The sequence below is a fragment of the Protopterus annectens genome, chromosome 3.part1, assembly GCF_019279795.1.
Source record: "Protopterus annectens isolate FY-2018-M chromosome 3.part1, PAN1.0, whole genome shotgun sequence".
In the NCBI taxonomy this organism is placed as follows: domain Eukaryota; kingdom Metazoa; phylum Chordata; order Ceratodontiformes; family Protopteridae; genus Protopterus; species Protopterus annectens.
This window is the reverse complement of record NC_056732.1, coordinates 47,455,159-47,478,940: the sequence shown is the minus strand read 5'-3', so window position 1 is coordinate 47,478,940 and position 23,782 is coordinate 47,455,159. Positions and strand designations below refer to the sequence as shown.

At 43.6% G+C, this 23,782-nt stretch overlaps 1 protein-coding gene across 3 annotated transcripts in view; it reads left to right on the top strand.

The window, feature by feature from the left end:
* ESRP1 (epithelial splicing regulatory protein 1) overlaps positions 1 to 23,782 on the top strand; it is a 627,793-nt gene that overhangs the window by 293,167 nt on the left and 310,844 nt on the right. For all 3 annotated transcript variants that reach the window (XM_044066542.1, XM_044066541.1, XM_044066543.1), the window contains exons 7-8: positions 16,769 to 16,879; positions 19,326 to 19,458. In XM_044066542.1, coding sequence (XP_043922477.1) covers positions 16,769 to 16,879; positions 19,326 to 19,458 — 244 coding nt within the window. The remainder of the gene's footprint in view (positions 1 to 16,768; positions 16,880 to 19,325; positions 19,459 to 23,782) is intronic.

Here is a 23,782-nt window from a genome sequence, read left to right as displayed (position 1 = left end):
AGCTCAGCCACCCATCCTCAGCTTTGGGATTCAACCCAAGAGTAATGACTGCAACAGTGAAACACGTTGAACATAATACAGTTGTGTACCTACCATAAATGTAGATGTTCGAGTGTATTCACTGTTGCAGTCCAGGTTACCCTCCCACCATCCCCCTTTCTTTTTCTGGGTCTTATCTGTACTTCTCTATTCTATACAACCTATGTGGTGTATTTGCTTGTTGATGAAGGAAATGTTTACTTTAGTGCATGCATGTTTATTGGCATAATATATTTAGCCTACTCTTTTGGGGGGCACTTGACATCTGGGGCAAGAAAAACTGAAGAAAATGGCGTTGGCTGCATCTTTTATACCCCTGGTGCACTGACATCAGGGAAGAGGCGACCGCAACTGACGCTGGACCAAGACTTTGGAATTCAGGCCAACTGCGGGTAACCTGCCAGCAGGATAACCCAAGAGTAATGACTGCAACAGTGAATACACTCGAACATCTACATTTATGGTAAGTGTACACAGCTGTACTTTGCCATCCTGGTTACCCTCCTTCCAGCCCTCTGACTTCTACTGGCTTACTATAATTAAGCTTTCTGGTGTATTTGCTTTTTGTTGGAGGTGTAACCTTATATTTAATCGCTTCCCATTATGGGGGCAACTGACATCTGGGGCAAGAAAAACTGATGTAATGGCGTCTGCTACCCCTGACTACCTGACGTCATGGAAGATGAGACAGCAACTGATGCAGGACCCAAGACTTTGATAATCAGGCCGACTGAGGGCTACCTGCATGCAGATAACCCAAATGCAATGACTACAGCAGTGAATACACTCGAACATCTACATTTATGGTAAGTGTACACAACTGTACTTTCTTTCTGGTGTGACTAAACAGTTGGGTAACCTCCCTGTCTCCCCCGTCCAAGCCAAACATCTCTCCTCTCTCGAATTCCAGCACTCAAGTTACTAAGCACTCTATCAGGTGCAGTTATGATGCAGTAGAGGCCTCCTCTAGAGCTGCTGTCTCAGGGGGTGTCCTCAGGAGATATTCCTGGCTCTGGCTCAGGTTGCAGCCTCTCCCTGATAACATTAAGTCTAAACTCATGTATGCTCCCTTTGAGAACAGCTCTTTGTTTGGTTCAGCAGCTGCTGAACCTTTCAAGGCCCTTTAGGAGAAGGGTAAGGAACTACAGGATCTGAGATGCATTTTTTTCTCTCTGGTTCCATGCTTTCAAAGGAACTATCCAGCCAAACCTCCTTTGTGAGAAGGCCTGCCAGACAAATGCTACCCAAAGGCCAAAAGATTCCAAGCAACAAGACTTCTGCTAGGTCTGCCCCCTGTACTCCTGTTCCCAAGCAGCCCTTCCAGGCTAAGCCTGGTAGCCTGCGACTACCAAGCATTGAATCCAGGCACCCCTCTCTCCATGCGTCTCTTTCTGTCCTTTCCTGCTTGGAAACCGGTCACCCAGGAGGCTTGGGTCCTCTTAGTCGTAAAACATGGATACCTCATGGTATGGGAAACCAGACCTACTCCCAAAGGTATTCCACAACCTCTCGAGACCAACTAGCCTACTTTCTTCCTGTTCTACAGAAACTCCTCATTCAAGGCACAATTCAAGAGGTACCTCCTCATATAAAAGGAAAGGAATTTTGGTCCAGGATGTTCCTTGTTTCCAGGAAAGTAGATCCCTGGAGACCAATCTTGGATTTGTCCCATCTCAACACCTTCCTCCAGGTACCCTCCATTTGGATGCTCACTTTTCCTACCCTTCTTCCCCTGAACCTTCCCCTGGCATTCTTGGTATTCTTAGCTATAAAGGACACCTACTTAATCCCAATCCCTCCCCTCTTCAGGAAATTCTTCCACTTCTCAGTTTAGTTCTGTGCTTTGCCATTTGTTCTCTATGGCCCCAAGAGTGTTCACAAAGTGCTCAGCACCAGTCATTGCCTTTGCCAGAGCAAGGGGGATCCAAACTCTTCCCCTATCTGGATGGTATCCTGATCCAGGCCCTGTCCATTCAATTGGTCTTACAATACCCAGACTTCACTATTTCCCTTTGGAAAAGTCTGGAGTTCACCATAAACCACCACAAATCATCCCTGATACCCTCACAGGATCATGTGTTCCTGGGGTGCAGGATCCTAACAGAAAAAATGATGGCCTGTCTTCTCCCAGAAAAAAAAATTGTCACTTGCTTCTTATTTTGAGAGGTTAATCCCTGTCAAAGCCCTGTTGACCAGGGAGTTTCTGAGGCTGCTGGGATTCATGGCTTCCTATGGTACCCTTGACAAAGCTTCACAAGAGAAAATTCTAGTAGTACTTGCGAACTGTCTGAAAACACCTGCACCCCCTGGTGTTCTTGGTTCTCATGCTTCCATGCCTTTTCAGGGACACCCCAGGCATGCCCCTACAACCCTGCTCACCCCTCCAATCAGGATCTGTACACAGATGCTTCAGACACAGGTTGGGGAGCAACCTTATGAAAATGGAACGTGAAAAACTCATGGACCCTGAAGCAACAGAGGGAGCACATCCATATCAAGGAGATGAGACCCTTGATCTTGGCCCTCCAGATTTTCAAGGATCACCTCCTGCCAGGCATACTAAGGTGGTACACAGACAATACCACTGTGCTGTGGTACATCAAGAAATGGGGGACAAGGTCCTACCTCCTGTGCAGATTGGCTCTGCAGGCATGAGAAATCACCCTAAATAGACAAGTCAACGTCTTAGCCATATACATATCTTCAGCAGTGAATGTGATGGCAGATACTCTAAGCAGGACCATGACTCGCATCCCTGTTTAGCATCCATTCGTGTGATTGTTCCTGGACCTGGTCCATCGATGGGGTATTCCAGATGTGGATCTGTTTGCCTCTCCCATGAACAGACAGCTTCCAACCTTCTGCTCCAGAGTACCACATCTTGAAGCATGGAGGGTGGATGCTCTTCATTCCCTTGGAAGGGGATGTATGCTTATGCATACCCCCTCCCACTCATACAAAAAGTTCTGCTGAAAATTTAGAAAGAACAACCACAAATCTTGTTGGTGATCACCTATTGGCCAAGGTAGCATTGGTTCCTCCTATTACATCATCTAGCCAATGGCAGTCACCACAAGTTAACCCACTGGATGGACCTGCTCACACAGGAGAAGGGAACACTCATACACCCCCAACTGTTCACTCTGAACCTTGCGTTTTGGGTGATAGGGAATTGATTCCCTTCAGACACCTATACACAGAGGACATGCTTCAGGTTCTGCAGGCCAGAAAACCAACTACCAGAACATCATATCTATCCAAGTGGAAGAGGTTTTCTGTCTGGTGTAAAAAAAAAAACAAAATTTGCAACCACTGGCAGTCCAATCTCCGTTGGTTTTTGTGCTACCTGTGTGAAATGATGAAGTCTGGCCTGTCTTAGTCTTCATTTAAGATCCACTTATCTGCCATCTCAGCATGCCTTCCATGCACCCCACCTCTGGCTTCTAGGCTTGATGTTAAGCTATTTTTGAAGGGGGTTCAGTACCCTAGACCTCCAGCGCAGCCCATTTCTCCTCCTTGGGAGCTACTTTTTGTTCTGGAAAGGTTGACATTATCACCTTTTGAGCCAGCCAAAGACTGTTCTCTCCAATACTTTACATTGGGAAACTACACTCTTGGTGGCCATTACATCAGCAAGAAGGGTTTCTGAACTGCAGTCCCTCATGGCTTTGCATCCTTTTACAGTTTTCCATAAGGATAGGGTTTGTTCACATACTAAACCATCCTTCATGCCCAAAGTGGTTAATGAACTTTCCTTGAATCAGGCTATTAACCTTCCAACCTTCTTCCCTTCACCCCAAAACCATGCTGAAAGGATCCCACAGTCCTTGGATGTACATAGACAACTTGGATACTATTTGGCCAAGACCAAATCAGTCTGTAAATTGGACTGGCTCTTTGTCTCCTACCACCCAAGAGCCCTGGGGACACCCTGTTTCTAAGCAAACCATATCTTCTTGGATTTCTAAAACTATCTCCTTTTGCTATACAGTCCATGGCAGGAGGCTTCCCTTCCCAGTAAAGGCACACTCCACTAGGACAGTATTCTCCTCTGGGGCTTTATTTAAGGGTTTTGGATACAGCTGCCATTTTAGAAATAGTTACATGGTCCTCTGCCATACCTTCACCAAACACTAAGTTGGACATCATTTCTAGGGCCAGAGCAGGTTTTGCCAGAGCCATTCTTCATGGCTTTGCAGAAAATGCTTCTGTTCCTCCCCCCAAATCTTAATGACAAGAGCTTTTGCACTCTCCTTGATGTTATGGCTACAGCAGCATAATACAGCAGCATATGAATAGAAGGACATAGTGCTGTTGTGTAAGAACTTACTATAACTTTAGATGTCCTTATCTTCTGTATGCTGCAGTATAGTTTCTCACCCTGCCTTCCCCCTCACACTTGCCTGACTTCCGAGTACCCACTACTAGTTGCTGATTCTAGCGGCATACAGATGTTATTCGTGTTTCACTGTTGCAGTCATTACATTTGGGTAATCTGCTGGCAGGTTGCCCTCAGTCAGCCTAATTAACAAAGTCTTGGGTCCTGCGTCAGTTGCTGTCCCTTCTTCCATGATGTCAGGTCATCAGGGGTATAAAACATGCAGCCCATGCCATTACATCAGTCTTTCTTGCCGTGCGGTGCCCGAAGCAGAAGCAGTTCGTAAGTGCCGGTCGGCCGACTCCTGAAATTTTCGTTTTCGAGTTTCAGAACCGAAGTCTTCAACTTAAAGCTAAGTACCCTGTTGGAGAAACTTTTTCTTGCTCCTTACCGATGTCAGTAAAAGTTAATAATTGCATTACTTGTGGAAAGCAAATACCTCTCAAAGATTTTCATTTGTACTGTGTTCCTTGCCTAGGCGCTAACCACGACGTACCTTGCTGTCGGTTTTGTGCTTTATTTAATCAGTGCACTATCCATCGTCGGTACATTTTTGCCTCTAAATATTTAGGGTGTTCATCATGTTACCCTGCTGCAGTCATCACACTTGGGTTATCCTGTCGTCAGGCGGTCCCACAGTCGGCCTGAATGCCATAGTCTTGGTCCAGCATCGGTTGCTGTCGCTTCTTCCCTGACGTCAGTGCACCAGGGGTATACAAGAGGCATCCGACGCCATTTTCTTCAGTCTTTCTTGCCGCGCGGTGCCCGAAGCAGTTAGCAAGTGCTGGTCGGCCGACACCTGAGATTTTCAAATCGAGTTTCAGTCTGAAGTCTTCAAAGCTAAGTACCCTGTTGGGGGAACCTTTTCTTGCTTCAGTCCGATGTCAGAAAAAGTTAACAATTGCATTTCTTGTGGGAAGCAAATACCTCGTAAGGACTTTCATTCTTATTGTATACCTTGCCTAGGCCGAGACCACGATGTCACTGGTTGTCGGTTTTGTGCTAGGTTCAATAAGCAAACTATAAAGCGATGCTTTGATTTCGCACGACACTACTTCGGTAGGAAATTTAATTACACTATGCCGTCGGAGCAACCGACTACTGGCGTGCATAAAAAACCGCAAAGATAAAGACAGGCAGCCTAGATCCAAGCCAGACTCCGAGGCCTCTGCTGGGCCGGTCGCCGGTTCTCCAGTTTGTCAGTGAGGTGCCTACGCAGCCCCTGGCTACCAGAGAATTGGATCCCCAGACCGCTTTGGATTCTCCAGCAGAGAGTTCTAGGCTGACACAGCCATTTTCTTTAGGCCCTACCGATGACAATGCAGAAGAAGAAGCCGGTGCTGTAGAAACCCCTTCGGTTTCTGAAGGTGTCTTCAGACTGACTACTCTCACCATAAAATCTTATGCTAAGCTTAAGACTCCTCTAAAACCAAAAAAGACTGCACTTCAGTCTCCAATTCAAGGCCCCATGCTTAAGAAACAGATGCTTAAAATGGCTGAAGATTTGATTTCTTTAATCAGCGGTTCCCATCCCCCCCCCCCCGACAAAAGGCCTAGACAAGAGGAGGATTATGCCTTCTCTGATCAAGTGCCTATTTCCTCAGGCTTCTCTGAGGAACAGGATTACTCCTTTCCCCCTTATGAAGATTCTGATGCTGAAGATTCCATTCCCCCAGCTTCTCCCCCTGAAGACTATTCCTTTGGGGAAACCTTACATACCATGAGGGAACATTTCCACTGGGAAGGTCATGACTACTCCGACTCAAAGAAAAGGCTCCGAGAGTTTATTTTACTCCCCCAGCACAGACCACTTGCTATCCCCCCAGTTTTAGACATTGTGGATGATGTTTTCTTAGAATCTAGCCTAAATCCAGATTCTCTGCCTCCTGCTCCAGCCAAACCAGATAGATACTATAGAGTGCCTGACTCACCCAAATTCCTTTACAAAAGCCCTGTTGCTGATCCAGAGATGATCTCCCAGGGTCCCAAAGGGGCTAAGGCTTCTATGGCTAAAAATCCTGTACCCTCTGAAAGGGACTCCAGAGCCCTAGATAGGTGGGGGAAGAAGGTTTACACCTCAGCTACTCTAGCTATGAGAGCACTAAATTGTCAGTTTCACATGCTTAAATACCAGCAATTCCTAATGTCTCAAATAAAACAAAAGATGAGCACGCACCCTCAACAGTCTGAATTCAAGGAAATGCAGGATCTGTTGCATGCAGCTGAACAGGTGGACAAACATACTTTACAATGTGGTTTTGATTCCTTGGAAGCTTCCTGTAGAGTAGCTGTTACTGGGTCTGTTATACGTAGGCATGCTTGGTTAAAGGAACAAACTCTGCCTGATTATGCTAAAGCAAAGTTACTAGATGCACCCTTACAGCAGGATGTCTTATTTGGGGTTAAAGCAGAAGAGATTTTAAAGAAAATGGAGGATAAGGCAAAATCTATGCAGACGGTCAAAGATATCTTACAGGTACAGCCCCCACGCTTCAGCAGAAATTGGCCAACAAAAAATTGGTCCTTTCCAGCTTCTGACAGACTACAGAGGTGTAAATACAGGTGCCCAAGGGGCAGAGGACAAGTACAAATCCCTTACAAGCCTCGCCAATGGGGCACTGCAACACAGAAGGGAGAAGACAGGTCCCAAACTACTAGAAGGCAAACACAATGACTCAAACCTCAAACTGCCAAGCAAAACTCTCTTGGCAGTTCCCTTGGGAGGAAAATTAGCCAGTAACAAGAAATAAATCCAATGGCAACAGGACCCGGAGCCAAAAAATTTGTTGATAAAAACACAAGCGTTTAATGAAAAACCAAACAAGACTTTTTGCAGACAACTGGCCCATCATCACAAAGGACAAATGGGTCCTAGACATTATCTCACAAGGATACAGATTCCATTTCCACACCTTGCCAAGAATAAAAGGAATGCCAAACCTGCCACAAAATCAATGGGCAGAGGCACAAAAACAAATTACAGCTCTCATGGACATGAGAGCCATTCAACTGGTACCTACACAGGAGCAAGGCCAAGGATTTTACTCAAGGCTCTTTTCTAGTCCCCAGAAAGGACAATGCTTGGAGACCCATTCTGGATCTTTCAATTCTAAACACCTTCTTGCAAGTACCCAAATTCAAGATGCTAACAATACAGCAGCTTCTTCCCATGTTGGGCAAGAAAGCTTGGCTAGTAACGTTGGACCTCAAGGAGGCATACCTGCATGTCCCTATCAGACAAAGTTGCAGATGATACCTCCGTTTCATTTCTGGTTCAACCCATTACCAATTCTCTGCACTGCCCTTTGGCTTATCTACTGTGCCCAGGGTCTTCACAAAATGCCTGGCACCAGTAATTGCATACTGCAGACAAAGAGGAATTCAAATATACCCATATCTGGACGACTGCCTTATCCAAGCAGAAAGCAAGGACATTCTCTTATAACATCTGGCTTTTGTAAAACACTTTCTAAGTTGCCTAGGGTACACAGTAAACGAAAAGAAATCAAAACTAGTGCTCTCACAAAATATGACATTCCTGGGTGCCAGCTTGAATACAACGGCCCAGGTGGCTTATCTGACGCCAGAAAAACAACTACAACTAACTCAATACTTCAAAACAATGGCAACAAAGACCCAACTCCCTGCAAGAAAAATTCTGCAGGCCTTGGGCTTCATGGCATCTTGCATACTACTAATACCATTTGCAAAACTGCATATGAGGAAATTACAATGGTACCTAAAAAGCGTATGGACTCAACACAGCCACAGCTTGGAAACAATGATACCTCTCATTCCCTGCCTTCAACAGGAGTTTCTGTGGTGGTCACAGGCATGTCACCTCGACAAGGATCAGCCTTTCACCTTACCCTCAGCCAGGCAAACTATGACAACAGATGCATCGGACTATGCCTGGGGGGCACACATGGCAGGATGGTGCGTTCAAGGCATATGGACTGCAGATCAAAGGAATCTGCACATCAATCAAAAAGTAATGCTAGCTGTACAGAATGCCCTGACAGCCTTCAAGGACCCCTTACATCCAGGACAGCTTATCATAAGGACAGACAACACCACAGTAATGTGGTACATAAACAAACAAGGGGGTACACACTCCAACCCTCTATGCAGGCAAGCAATGACTTTGTGGAACACAGCACTGGCTTACCAAGTTCAATTACAGGCTCAATTCCTGCCAGGAGAAAAGAACACATTGGCAGACGACCTAAGCAGAAACATCATGGATCCCCACGAGTGGAAACTGGATCCACAAGTATTTGCAATGATAACTCAAAAATGGGGGCACCCAGACATAGACCTGTTTGCCAGCCCCCAAAACGATCAGCTAACAAAATTTTGCACAAGGACTTTTCACCATCAAGCTTGGAAAGTGGACGCACTCTCATTCAGTTGGAAAATGCGGACAGTATATGCTTTCTCTCCATTGCCCCTTCTCACAAAGGTGCTGCTGAAAGTCCTGATGGAGAGACCCCGAATGATACTCATTGCCCCAGACTGGCCATGCCAGCACTGGGTACCCACTATTAAGGAATATGGCCGAGCCCACCATGGATTTTACCACAAATTACTCATCTGCTCACACAGCAAGACAGTCAGATTCTACACAGCCAGCTCAAAACCTTAACCTTGGCTGCATGGCAAATCCTCTTTCACAAGCTGTTATGGATGTTCTGGAGGCCAGGAGGCCCAGCACCAGGAAAGCCTACACAGACAAATGGAAAAGGTTTTGCACCTGGAACCAAGCTAAAGGCCAAAATACCCTTCAGCCGGACATACCTCAGATTCTACAATATTTAACTGAGATGTTACACAAAGGGCTTTCTTTTTCATCTATTAAAATCCACGCCTTAGCTATTTCAGCTCACTACAACACCGATCCTCCCTTATTTTCACATCCACTTCTAAGGCAGTTTCTCAGAGGGGATAAAAAAATTAGGCCTCCCAGGAGAGCACCAACACCTACTTGGGACCTCAATTTTGTTCTGGAAAATCTTACGCTACCTCCTTTTGAGCCAGCTTTCTCAGCTGACAAAGTTTATATCATGGAAGACTGCCCTGCTGCTAGCAATTACTTCAGCCAGAAGAGTCTCAGAGCTTCAGGCACTAATGACAGTAGAGCCTTTCCTCATTTTTCATCAAGACAGAGTTTCTCTACGAACTAACCCCTCCTTTATGCCTAAGGTAGTATCCAATGTGGCTCTAAATCAAACCATCCATTTACCCACCTTCTTTCGAAATCCACAGAACAAAGGAGAAAGACTCCTGCATTCCTTGGACATTCACAGGCAGCTACATTACTACTTGGATAAAACTAAGGTTTTCAGAAAATCTGACCAATTTTTGTATCCTATGCTACAGCATCACAAGGAAAGGCTATCTCAAAACAGACCATTTCCAAATGGATAGGACATTGCATATGTTTTTGCTACACCCACCATGGAAAACCAGTTCCTGCTAGCATAAGGCCCCCCCTCTACCAGGGCAGCAGCTACATCTACAGCCTTCCTCAGGGGGGTGCCAACCAAGGATATTCTGGAAGCTGCAACTTGGAGTTCAGTACACACCTTCACCAAACACTATCACTTACCACTTTACTTTAAGACTAGAGCTGGCTTCGCCACTGCAGTTTTGCAGGGCCTTCTAGCCTCGTCGCCTCCTCTAACCCTGTTTGACTCCACCTCCCATCCTTAGCTTTGGGATTCTACCCAAGTGTGATGACTGCAGCAGGGTATCACGAACATAGTACAGTTTTGTACCTACCATAAATGTAGATGTTAGTGTATACCCTGCTGCAGTCCAGGTTACCCTCCCTCCATCCCCTCTGTCCTAATTAAAACCTTTCAATACCTTAAAATCTGATGCAACCTTTGTGGTGTATTTGCTTATAGCTGGAGGGATGTTTTGTTTGTGCTAAACTTTTATTATTGGTACTATCTACTGACCACCTTTTGGGGGGGCACCTGACATCTGGGGCAAGAAAAACTGAAGAAAATGGCATTGGATGCCTCTTATATACCCCTGGCGCACTGATGTCAGGGAAGAAGCAACAGCAACCGACGCCGGACCAAGACTTTGGAATTCTGGCCGACTGCGGGACCGCCTGACAGGATAACCCTAGTGTGATAACTGCAGCAGGGTGTACACTCGAACATCTACATTTATGGTAGGTACAAAACTGTACTTTCTCTGTTTAATTATCCAGAAATGTCTGTTAGCCATCTGACTACCGGGATTCTGAAAAAAATGCAAAGATAAAGACAGAGACAGGCCGTCAAGGTCCAAAACTGCCGACGACACTCCTAAGCTAGTCACCAGTTCGCTGGTGTTCAGTGAGATGCTTTCACAGCCCATGATGCCCACTACTTCTGATTTGCAGGCCTCTGCCGAGACCCATTTGGAGTCCGGTATGCCACGAGATGCTTCACCTATGGAACCCGCGGATGTCTCTACCTTGGATGGGTCTGGGGCTGCTGTGCAGGTACCAGCTTCTGTGTGTGTATTCAGCCCTACAGACTTGCATATTAAACTGAATCCATCTTCAACTAAATCTCTATCTATGTCTAAAAAAACGATGCCCAGGCCACATGTTCAGGCCCCTATGCCTAAAAAACAAATGATCAAAATGGCTGAAGATCTGATTACTCTAATCAGGGGTAGTCAACCCCCCACCCCCTTCTAAGAGGCTAGGGCTGAGCTTGTCTATGAATCTGCTCATCAGGACTCAGTTTTTTCTGACTCTTCTAATGACCTAGATTTGTCCATACCTACTTATGAGGATTCTGATGCAGAGGATTCCATTCCCTCTGCTTCCCCCACTGAGGACTTTTCTTTTGGGGAAACTTTACATACCTTAAGGGAGCAGTTCCACTGGGAAAGTTAGGAATTTTCTGAATCTGAAAAGAGGCTTAGGGATTTCCTCCTTCTTCCTCAGCGTAGGCCTTTGGCTATACCTCCTGTACTAGACATTGTTGATGATGTGTTTTCGGAATCCAGTTTGGCCCCTGATTCCCTGCATCTGGCTCCTAGTAAACCTGACAGATACTACAGGGTTCCTGAATCCCACAAGTTCCTTTTCAAAAATCCTGTTGCAGATCCAGAAACCATGTCTCAGGGACCCAAGGGCATTAAGGCCTCTACTGCTAAAAATCCTACCCCTTCTGATAGAGACTCCAGGGCGCTGGGTACATGGGGTAAAAAGGTTTATATTTCTGCAACCTTGGCAATCAGGACTTTAAACTGCCAATTCCATATGTTAAAATATCAACAGCATATTATTGGACTGCTTAAACAGAAAATGATGATTTTTGACTGTGTGGAAAATTAAAGATTTACAGGATTTATTGCACTCTGCTGAACAAGTTGGAAACATATTTTGCAATGTGGTTTTGATTCTTTAGAGGCCTCCTGCAGGGCTGCTGTTACTGGGTCTGTGCTTAGAAGGCATGCTTGGCTTAAGGAGCAATCTCTGCCTGATCATGTTAAAGCAAAATTGTTGGATGCTCCTTTAACTCAGGGCACCCTGTTTGGCAATAAGGCTGAAGAAGTTCTAAAAAAGATGGAAGATAAAGCTAAATCTATGCAAACTGTAAAAGATTTCTTACAAGTGCAGCCTCCAAGATTTAGGCACTGGCCTACTAAGAACTGGTCCTTTCTAGCTCCTTCCAGATCCTAGTAAAACAAAGAAACAAGTTCCAAACCATGGCAGAGTCCACACACTTCGTTTAATGTAATCCACACAGTAAATAACTTTAAGCGCTTTTCGTTTATCAAGTGACAAACTTCACCAGATCCTCTCAAGCCAAACCCAGACACACCAAAAACACCATGTTTCAGTCCCAGAGGACTCTCAGAACTAAGCAATGGGGGTCCTCCACTTCCAAATCTGGAAATAACAAGACACCCCCCCCTATGGTAAACAGTCTCAATGACTTTCCTTTAAAATTACCAAGCACTTAGCCACCCCTTTGGGGGGAAAGATTGCTTTTCATGCAAAAAACTGCTAACTCTTAACCCAAGACAAATGGGTTTTAAATATCGTGTCCCATGGATACAGATTTCATTTCCACACGTTGCCAACACCAAAATGGTTGCCAGACCTGCCCCCAAATCAGTGGGCAGAGGCTCAAAAACAAGTACTTTCCCTCTTAAACATGGGGGCTATTCAACTGGTACCAGAAGAGGAAAAGAGACCAGGTTTCTATTCCAGGATTTTCCTGGTACCCAGAAAAAAAAAATCATGGCGTCCAATTCTGGACCTGTCTACTCTAAACATCTTTCTGGACATTCCAAAATTCAAGATGCTGACTCTTCACCAGTTACTTCCTATGCTAGGCAAAGATGCCTGGTTAGCAACTCTAGATTTAATAGAAGCTTACCTGCATATCCCAATCAGGGAATCTTGCAGAAGATACCTATGCTTCAAAGCAGGCTACACGCACTATCCATTCCCTGCACTGCCCTTTGGCTTGTCTACTGCACCCAGGGTATTCCCAAAGTGACTGGCTCCAGTAACTGCATTTTGCAGGCAAAGAAATATTCAAATATATCCATACCTGGATGATTGTCTAATTCAAGCAGAAAACCAAGGTATACTTCTAAATCATCTGGCATTTGTAAAAAAAAGGTTCTAACTTGTCTGGGGGTACACCATAAACAAAAAGAAATCACAACTGGTATCCTCTCAACAGATTACATTCCTGGGTGCAAGCTTGAATACAACTGCCCAGATGGCTTTCCTCAAGCCAGAGAAGCAAATTCTTTTGGTAACTTATTTCAAACAAGTGGCCGCAAAAAACGTGCCATCTGCAAGACAAATACTGCAAGCCTTGGGGTTCATGGCCTCCTGCATTCTTCTAATTCCATATGCAAGACTGCATATGAGGAAACTGCAGTGGTACTTAAAAAGTCTATGGATTCAACATTGTCACAGCCTGGAAACAATGATTCCTATCATACCTTGACTACGGCTGGAGTTCCTATGGTGGGCAGAGGCTTGCCACCAAAACAAGGGACTTCCATTCACACTACCCCCTGCCACCCAAACCCTAACTAGAGATGCATCAGACTGTGCATGGGGGCTCACCTGGCAGGGAAGTGCATTCAGGGCAAATGGAACCCAAATCAAATGCACCTACATGTCAATCAAAAAGAAATGTTAGCTGTACAGAATGCTCTGACAGCCTTCAAGGGCTACATTCTTCCAGGACAACTAATGGTAAAGATGGACAACACCACGGTTATGTGGTACATAAGCAAGCAGGGGGGTACACATTCCTACCCCCTCTGCAGACTAGCCATGGCATTGTAAAACACAGCCTTGAGCTACCAAGTGCACATACAAGCTCAATTCCTGCCAGGAAAATTGAATACCCTGGCAGACGGACTAAACAGAAATCCCATGGACCCACACAAGTGGAAACTGGAACCAGAGATTTTCAACATGTTGACAAGCAAATGGGGGAGCCCAGACATAGATCTATTTGCCCCCCCCCCCTACCAGTTGGACAAGTTTTGCAGAAGGACTCCCCACAAAAAAGCCTGGAAAGTGGATGATCTGTCCTTCAGCTGGAAAAACATATCAGTCTACGCCTTCCCCCTCTGCCTCTGCTCTCCAAAGTTCTGCTAAAAGTCAAACAGGACAAACCAAGAATGATTTTGATTGCTCCAGACTGGCCACGCCAACACTGGTACCCTCTCTTGCGCAGTGTGTCACAAATATCTCCATGGCACCTGCCTCAGACACCTTCCTTACTGTCTCAGCAGGAGAACCAAATTCTGCACCCTCAGCTTCCAATATTGAACCTTGCAACCTGGCTAATCACTTAAATTCACCCTTGGCATCCCTCAGCAAACCTATGATGGATGTCATCTTGGAGGCGAGAAGACTTGGTACTAGAAAATCTTATGCTGACAAATGGAAAAGATTCAGTGCCTGGAACCAATCTTTAGGGATGAGCACAGCAGCGCCCAATTTATCTCAGATTTTGCAATACTTAACTGAGATGCTTCACAAGGGTCTGTCTTTTTCCTCTATTAAAATCCATGCTTCAGCTATTTCAGCTCACAATAACACAGAACCCACCCCTCTTTTTTCATCCCCTGCTCAAGCAGTATCTGAAACTTGAGACCACCCAGGAGAGCTCCTACCCCTGCCTGGGACCTTAACTTTGTTTTGGCGAAGCTCACTGTACCTCCTTTTGAGCCAGCTGCTACTGCAGACTTAAAATTTCTTTCTTGGAAAACAGCCTTTCTTTTAGCAATCACTTCAGCTAGAAGGATATCTGAATTACAGGCCATTATGGCAGTGGAGCCTTTCATCATCTTTCATGCGGACAGGGTATCTCTGAGGACCAATCCGTCCATCATGCTCAAGGTGGTTTCCAGTGTGGCTCTTACTCAGTCCATTCATTTGCCAACCTTCTTTCCCAATCCACAGAACAAAGGGGAACAGATTCTGCATTCCTTGGACGTGCGCAGACAACTTGAATTCTACTTGGACAGAACTAAATTTCAAAGAAAATCTGAACAATTGCTAGTAGCATTTGCTGCTGGGGCAGAGGGGAAGGCTATTTCAAAACAAACCATTTCTAAATGGATAAGCCCTTGCATTCATTTCTGCTATAAGCACCATGGAAAACCTACTCCCCAGGGGATCCAATCTCACTCCACCAGGGCTGCATCTACTTCTGCAGCCTTTCTCAGAGGTGTTCCTACCAGGGATATTCTAGAAGTTGCTACCTGGAGTTCTCTACATACTTTCACCAAGCATCATCATTTACCAATTTTCTCTAAATCCAGAGCTGGCTTTTCCACTGCTGTCTTGCAGGGCCTTATAGCTGGTCCTAATGCTGTATAAATTCCTCCTCCCAACCATAGCTTTGGGAATGTACCCAAATGTAATGACTGCAACAGTGAAACACAAAGAACATAGTACAGTTGTGTACACTTACCATAAATGTAGATGTTTGAGTGTATTCACTGTTGCAGTACTGGTTACCCTCCCTCCAGCCCCCTGTTTTTCTCTGACTATACCTCTACTTTCTTTTACTATGCTTAAAAGCCTTTTTGGTGTATTTGCTTTTGGTTTGAGGTATATTTTTGTGTTTTTTAATTTTATTTGCTCCCCATTTGGGGGGCACCTGACATCTGCAGCAAGAAAAACTGATGTAATGGCATCGGCTGCATGTTTTATACCCCTGACGACCTGACATCATGGAAGAAGGGACAGCAACCAACGCAGGACCCAAGACTTTGTTAATCAGGCTGACTGAGGGCAGCCTGCCAGCAGATAACCCAAAAGTAATGACTGCAACAGTGAATACACTCGAACATCTACATTTATGGTAAATGTACACAGCTGTACTTTGAGGTAAGTGTGCTGACGTCCGTTTTGTACTCTACTTCAGTTTGACTGACCTCTGCAGAGAGAGATGTGAGACATCACACGCACCTTTGCAGTAGCATCTAGGCTTTGTAAAATGGCCAGATGTACAGAGTCAACCAGAGGCAGACTCCCTTGTGTTATGGATATAGCAGTATATAGAAGAGAAGGACATCTAAAGTTATGGTAAGTTCTTGCACAACAATACTTTCTCTGTAACCCCCCCCCCCCCGGCAGCTGTACTACCCTCAGCTTGCTGCTTATATACCAACACTGAGATCACTATACGTTTTGGGGGGAGTGCTGCAAGGTGCAAAAACCTCAATTTTGTATAGCTCCCCATGTCCATACCTGTAATTCTGCTGTTCCTGAGGTCACAGTTATGATTCTTGGAATTTCAAAAGGTACCCCATTTTTTCTGAGCTCCTTCTGATAAAAAACACATTATTTCAGGTTATATTGAATGTATGTTGTACAGCATTTGTAAATGGGTTTAACAACCACACTTGTAATACAGACTCTGTTTATGGAAATTCATAATGTTTTCATTGGCGTATGTCATTCCAGATTTGTATTTGTGTACTTTGTCACTTTTACCTTCATTTAATCCTAGTTTCAACAGCAAGAGATCAATAACTGCTCCCACACTGTGTTTGTGCCTGGCAGAACCTGAACTAAATAATAGGTGTCTTTCCAGTTAAACATCTCCTCTGAACGCTGTGGTTAAGGTGTGTCCTAGTTTTGCTACCAGTGATTACAACCCCCGAGGGATGTATCTGAACACTATGTGCTGTTATTGCAGTGTGAAACTTGTCAAAATTATTTTTCTTGACTTGTGTCAAGTGATGCAGTATATCCTTTTTTTTTTGTATTTAGTTTGGGGATGTGACATAAAGTACTAAAAATAACGCCAATTTCTCTTTTTTTTTTTTTTTTCTGTTCAACTGCAGCAGCAAGATGGAGATTATTGATGACAACAGTGTTGTTCGAGCAAGGGGACTACCTTGGCAGTCTTCAGACCAGGATATTGCCAGATTCTTCAAGGGGCTTAACATTGCAAAGTCGGTATCCTGAATTACTATTTTGTTGTTACTGTTTGTAGTTAAGGCAATAGTGGATGGGGTGGAGTATGTGCAGACACGCAGGTATAGTGGCCAAGTAGCATGTGCAGACACACTGGTATAGTGGCCAAGTAGAATGTGCAGACACGCGAATATAGTGGCAAAGTAGCATGTGCAGACACATGGGTATAGTGGCCAAGTAGCATGTACAGACACACAGGTATAGTGGCCAAGTAGCACACGCACACAGTGTAAACTGGCAGAAAGTCGTTGTTCCAGCAAAACTGATTGAGTAGTCTTGAAGTCCCTCTATTCACAATCACTGTATTCCAGAGTATTTTATTGTCATTTAAATACTTTTGATCTATATTCTGTCCCTTTTCATTTCAGGGCCACCCTGCCTTCTCTGTGTATAAAAAATGAATAGAGCAAAAATTAATTTAATTTAAGCAATATTATTGTGATGTGTAGCAATTGATTTCTAGTCATAATTTGCAGCAGGGGTGTAGCTAGACAATTCCATTTTGTACTGAAACTCTCTTTATTGCCCCTCCCCAATTCACTTGGCTTTCCCAACACATGGACACATTGTTTCAACATGTTGCCCCGCTTGTAGCAGATGAATGTACACATCATTTTCAGAAGTTCCCTCTAAAGCTAATAAAGATATTGTTTTAAGACTTTTAATCCTCTCTATAAGCAAGTTATGTACTTGTTAGAGGTGTTACGTTAGACAGCTGTAAAAATGCAGCCTGAAAAAAAAGCTATAGTGTTTCTTAGGGATGCAAATAAAAAAATGTACTCTGCAGAGTACAAGGTGTATGCCTGTCTACAGCCTTGATTTGCAATTATGTGTAGAGCTGCAATTGTATAATGTATAAATGCAAGCAATGGGTTTGTTCCCATTAACTGAAAAAAATAAAACTTTCTGGCAGGATACTGCTGTTCAATTTGTATTTTTTCCTTCTCCAAGCTCCACAAAACCCTTGCGTAAGTTGGCCCATTGGTTCTGGTGGGTCAGGAGTCAGGAATCCCTGGGCTAGGGAGAACCGTGCAACCAATTCCTTTTTATCATGAATGCCCAGTCAGCTCATCCATTCCTGTTACGTCTAGGATTGGGTGGTAGACAGCCTGCAGATTCTGTGGTTTGGCCTTCTCTTCCATCTTGTACTTTGAATCTTTAACTTGCAGTAGCTGCCTTGAATAAGGGAGAGTCGTGCATTCCCACAGAGCACACTTATGTCCCCTAGCTGAGCAGTACACATGCTGTTAACACGCACAGAACTTGCTCCACCTTTTTGAACAGGTGATTGCCTATCCTTCAGTATGTGCCCCACATCAAAGCACTTCCCTTCCTCTCTCATCCAATCCCTCTAGTGCCTATTCTGCTAATCAAATACAGGTCACCCGTCCATGGTGAAGGTTTCAGCCCTCCTACATGAGGCTGATGGTTGTAAAACATTGAACTGATAATTACAAGCTAATAAACTAAATTGTGATTAATGTTTGGTTGGTGGCCCTGGTCTATACCTCTGGTCTTACTGTCCCCATATACGATTAGTAAGTTATTGGCACCTTGTACCACCTTCATTGAACTTCACAATTGTATGCTTGCTTTTAGCAGTGTAATGAATGATATGATTATTAACATAATTCATATTTAGTGTTTTTTAACCAATCACATCATTGAACTGTACCTTTTCAGATTTACACTTCTGAGAGAAGCGCTGTTCACTTGCATAAGCCACAAAACTAAGCAAATACAAATATTTTGTAGTAAAAGTTCCATGTTTTTACAAAACCTCTTTAACCTCTAGACTTGATTTTGATGCTGCTGGTAGCATTTTAACTTCTTTGGCAGAAATGGCATTTGGTAAAGGAAACTTTCTAGACTGTCGCAGCTTTATTCATGACGGATAATAAAAAGCTAATGTAAGACATGAATCTTGTTAGTTTTGCTTTATTATTGGAAACTGCAATTTTAATTTCGCTTTATATCCTGGGATATTGCAATAGATTCACATGTTGAACATGTTACTGAAACCATTAAAATTCCACAATATACATCGTACCTGCTCCAGTCCTGGGTGAAAGTTAAAATATTCCAGGGAGCAAACTGAATGATAAATAATATGGAAACCACTATTGATGGGTGAAAAGCAATGCATGCAGACTTGTTTTAAAAGAAGACAGCAGTATTATGTGGTACCATGTATTTTTGAGATTTTAAACCTATGTGCCATTTTCTGTCTGTTTGATCCCTGCAGATGCTTTACAAATGAGGAACTGCATGTTTGTAGTGTGCTCTGTAATAAAGTTTGCAGATGTCACTGTTAACTGTGAATCATATGTTAGTGAAAAGTGCTCCTGCCCCCGAGGGGAGCAGAGCCTGACCTGGGTTGTACTGTCCTGCTACTTCTGACATGGCTTCTGTTCATATTTAAAGGGGTGGTGCTGCACTCTGCCTCAACGCACAGGGGAGAAGAAATGGGGAAGCACTTGTTCGCTTCATCAATGAAGAACACAGAGACTTGGCACTACAACGGCATAAACATCACATGGGCAACCGCTATATTGAGGTAACAGTATAGTAATTCAGATAACTTCAAAAAGGAAAAGATTGGGTGGACAGTGCATTTTTTGTGAATCCTGGCTATTGGCTTGACTACAGATGGGTACTCACCATTCTGGCATTTTGACACACCTCCAGCAGATCTCTCACCGGTCCCTAGTTAGAGGTATAGATCTGCTTTCAAGCTTGATTGATCCCTGCATGTGCCACACCTATTTTTGGAGGTATTTACCCCTTCGCACAATTTTTCTGAATTCCCTCTTCATTAAATGAGTTTGAAGCAGCCTAGTGCACAAAAAAAAAAAAAAAAAAAAGCAACTGACCAACATATTGGAGGCACCAGTCATTTAAAGAAAGAGAGCTTGCATCTTAAATCATCCCTTTTTAGAAGCAAAAATTAAATGACCTAGTGTGGTAGAATTTTGCAGAACAGTTCATTAAAGTCCACAGATTTTACACTGTCTATTTGATTATTTGCTTATTTTTTCCCATCATTTCTGTCGCTCCCGTTTTTAAACGTGTATTTCTGAATAGTATCCCACATTCTTGCAGAAGAGTTGCTTGGTATTTGCCATTCAAATGTTATGTAAATCAGATGTCCATATTTTAACTGGATGTCCCTACTTTTCAAGGGCCTTTGTACTTATTTTATACACATCTGATTGTCCAAGTCACTACTTATGATGACCAATGTGTCCCTTCATTTGGAAGGTCTCCTGACCTCTTGTCGAGGATGAACACTTAGGGGTTTTATGTAGAATTGGGGAAGAGACCTTTGAGATAAGTGGGCTAGGTGCTTTCAGCTAATGGTGGTTAGTCTGAATTCTTAGCTTTGGGAACCACAGTGTACAGAATTATCAGCTGTGCTAGCCACAAATGTTTGTGTTTCATACATTCTGCTTATCATGCCCCCCTTATGTGGTAGTATTGCTTAGTATTGTGATGTCTGTGGCCTCTACAAGAGGTCATTTAACTCATGGTGAATGTTCGTTTTATAGTCCCCTGTTGAAAATATAACTTCTTGGGACTTTTCACAGAAGGGCTAACTTCTTACTTGAACTCCAGAGCTTTGCACCCTTCTAACTCCTGGCAGCTTGGATGCCCTCTCTCCTGGAGTGGTACGAGAGGGATGTCTACCTACATCCTGTTTAGTACTTTCTTGATGTAGCAGTACAGCAAATCAAACTGTGTTATACAATTACTTGTCAATCTATTGGTTTGGCCTGGCATCTGAAGTTTTCAGCTACCTTTCAGGGGAAACTATCTTATGTCCTTGATTATACTATGGATTTCTGTATTGAATGTACTACTGACATCTGGTATGCATGTCCTATGTTAGTGTATTGGACTATTTCATGTAGGAAGTTGATCCCTCATAAAGACTTCCACACCAGTGTTTATTCTGTTTGAGGCCAAAGCACAACATCCTTAACTGCTCTCATTGAGAATGCTTCGATGTGAAGACAGTTAAAATGGAGTACTAAGACCCTCTGAGGCAACTTGAACCAAAGAAGACTGCACACCTTGACCAAGGCTACTATGGCTTTGGCCAAGACCACCATTACAGACACCCAACAAGAAAGAAGAGAGAAGTACTCTTATGAGAAGAATTGGCAGTAAACAGAAGCCAAATGCCTCCTTAGGCTTGAGGGCATTGAATCATCCAACGAAGAGCCTTTGCACCCTTCAGTCTTGACATCTACAGATTGATCCACAGCCTCTGGTATTGCCCCCAGGAGGCTGCTCTGCAATCAGATAATAGCATGTCCACTCTGTCCAAAATTCTCCAGTTATGTCTGTCCAGGCACTGTCCACTGGTTGCCTGGTTTGACACCTGCATCTTGATTTCTTAAGGTGAGGTGGTATCCCCTAATGATTTATGAGGGCATCCATGGTTCTAAGGTTGAAGTCAACACCATGCATCACTGAAGGCAGCCACTCATAGATCTTGGGTCCAAGACATCCAACCCATCCACGATCTTCCCTCAGCATGAGCTGGTTGGGCCTTCATCCTTTGATTCTCAGGCTTCTCATTGGGACTTAATGAAGTTGTTTCAAGATTTTGTGTACATTCTTAAAAATCTTCAGTACAGGAACCAACATGAGTAAGGCCCTAGTGTTAAAAAAAAAAAAAAAGACACCTGTGAAAAATAAGATTCCTGTGACACAGTGCTGGTGAACTGGCCTATGGCTTCCACCAAATGTCTTCCTCTTCAATTTGTGTGCTGAAGAATGAAAAGGCAATACAGTCAGTGAAATAGTTTTCACTTTCATGTTACGACCACATCCACTATAAAAATAAATAAATAAATAAATAAAACCAAAAAGGGAAGCTTTGAGACCATCACTGTAACCCAGAGAGGGAACTTCTATTGCTCAAGGAAGCTTATCCTTTTAATTCACCAGCCTCCATCTAAAACCCACCCCTCAGAGTGGGGGAAGGCTGCCTGAGCCTTCCGTTTTGTGAAGGGGGGATCTTAAAGTGTACCTGGGTACTGAAGACCTAAATCGAATGGTTGTAGACTGTATTTCTTTAAAAACATTCTCAGGAATTCCTCCAGTGTTCAGAGAACAAAGACCCTCCTGTCATTATTACAAGATCTCTTCTGGCAATGGATAATGCAAAGAGTACCACAGAAGAGGGCAAAGGATTTAACCCAAGACTATTCCTGGGTCTAAGAAGGATTTTTATTGGAAGTCCATCTTAAATTCATCAAAAATGAAGAAGCCCCTAAAGGATCCAGAGTTGATAATTGTACAAGCTGTCCTGCCTGTTTTCCTTCTATAAGCAGATTAATGGTTGATTTGGATCTGAAGGATGTCCATCTCCACATACCCATAGTCAAAGTGAAGAGGCAGTACTTCTGGTTCAAAATGGGTGGGGAGATCCTACTTCAAATGTACCTCCTTGCCCATTTGTTTACCTACCACATCAAGGCATTTCTAAAATGCCCGACTTCCATAATTGACTTTTTCATAACCAAAGGGATGAAGATTTACATTTACTTGGAGAACTACGTAATACAGATAACTCTGGAGGAGACTTGGGAAGTCTTTCATATATACAGTCTCTGGGAAACACTCTGACAGTTTGTCATGCAGCAAACCTCGTTCTTGCGGACATGACTAGGCACTCTTAAGGCAGAAAGCATTTTTGCTGTAGGAGAAATTGAGTTTTCTGATGCAGTACTGCTGCTCTGTGACATCACAATACAGGTGGATTATGGGACACCATCTAGGGACATTGGGATGCTTGGATTCTTCCCGATGGTGAAAGAAATAGTGTGAAGTAAATGATGGCAATGATTCTGCTGTCAAGGCCCTGAAATAAATTTGTAAATGACATTTTGCAGCTGCATAAGGACAGCAGCACAATGATGTCATTCATTAATGAGCAAGGGGAGGGGGCATGTACTTATCCTGTATGGTGGGTAGCTTTGGAAGCATGGGTTCTGTCTCAGGAGGCAAGTGTTACTCTTAGGACATCGTATATTCCTTCCCAGGGCAACATTCTGTCAAGTAATCTGACTTGAAAATGCATCCAGAAGCAGCTATATTTTACTGGATCTGGTCCACACTTGGGGCATGCCAGCAATTGATATTTTTGCTTTTCCAGAAAATAGGCAAGTACAAATATTTTTTTTTTTTTTTTTGTACAAGAAAACATTTTTTTGGAGTGGGGAGATGGCCTGGCATACCTCTCAACTGTACAGGTTTTTGCAGACCTCTCAACTGTACAGATTTTTGCAGAATGTCCAGAGTTTTGGTCTCGTATTTTTGGTCCGTTTTTCATAAAATTGTGTGTTTTCTGGCAAGTTGGTCGCAAATCATTAAAGCTTGAAGTTAGAAAATGACAGACATTTGAATTCCAGACTTCATATCCTTCAGAAAATTCATGCTAATGCAAAACCCATGTTTAATCTTTCTAAAGTTTGTAAGAGCAATATTTAAAAATTGTCCCTACCTGGATGAATGACATCTGTCAGCTGGGAAGGTCAATTTCTGTATGCCTTTCCTCTAGTCCCTCTTCTCCTGTCTCCTAAAAGTGATTCATAGGATGGGCAGAGCACAATCAAAACACAAAAACTAGTAGTAAGATCAGGGCCTTTGATACACACCCCATAAAAAAACAATGCAATGCTATTTTCATACCACCAAAGATGCACTGAACTGCCTGTAATTACTATATCAGACAATCAAAATACCATCATGGCTACAGTCACTAAATTCATTCACTTTGGCTGTTCTCTTACCTTTTCCACTTGCATGGACAACATTATTAACCAAGTCCTTTCATAGCTGAAACTATAGTACAGAATTTCCCATCTTCT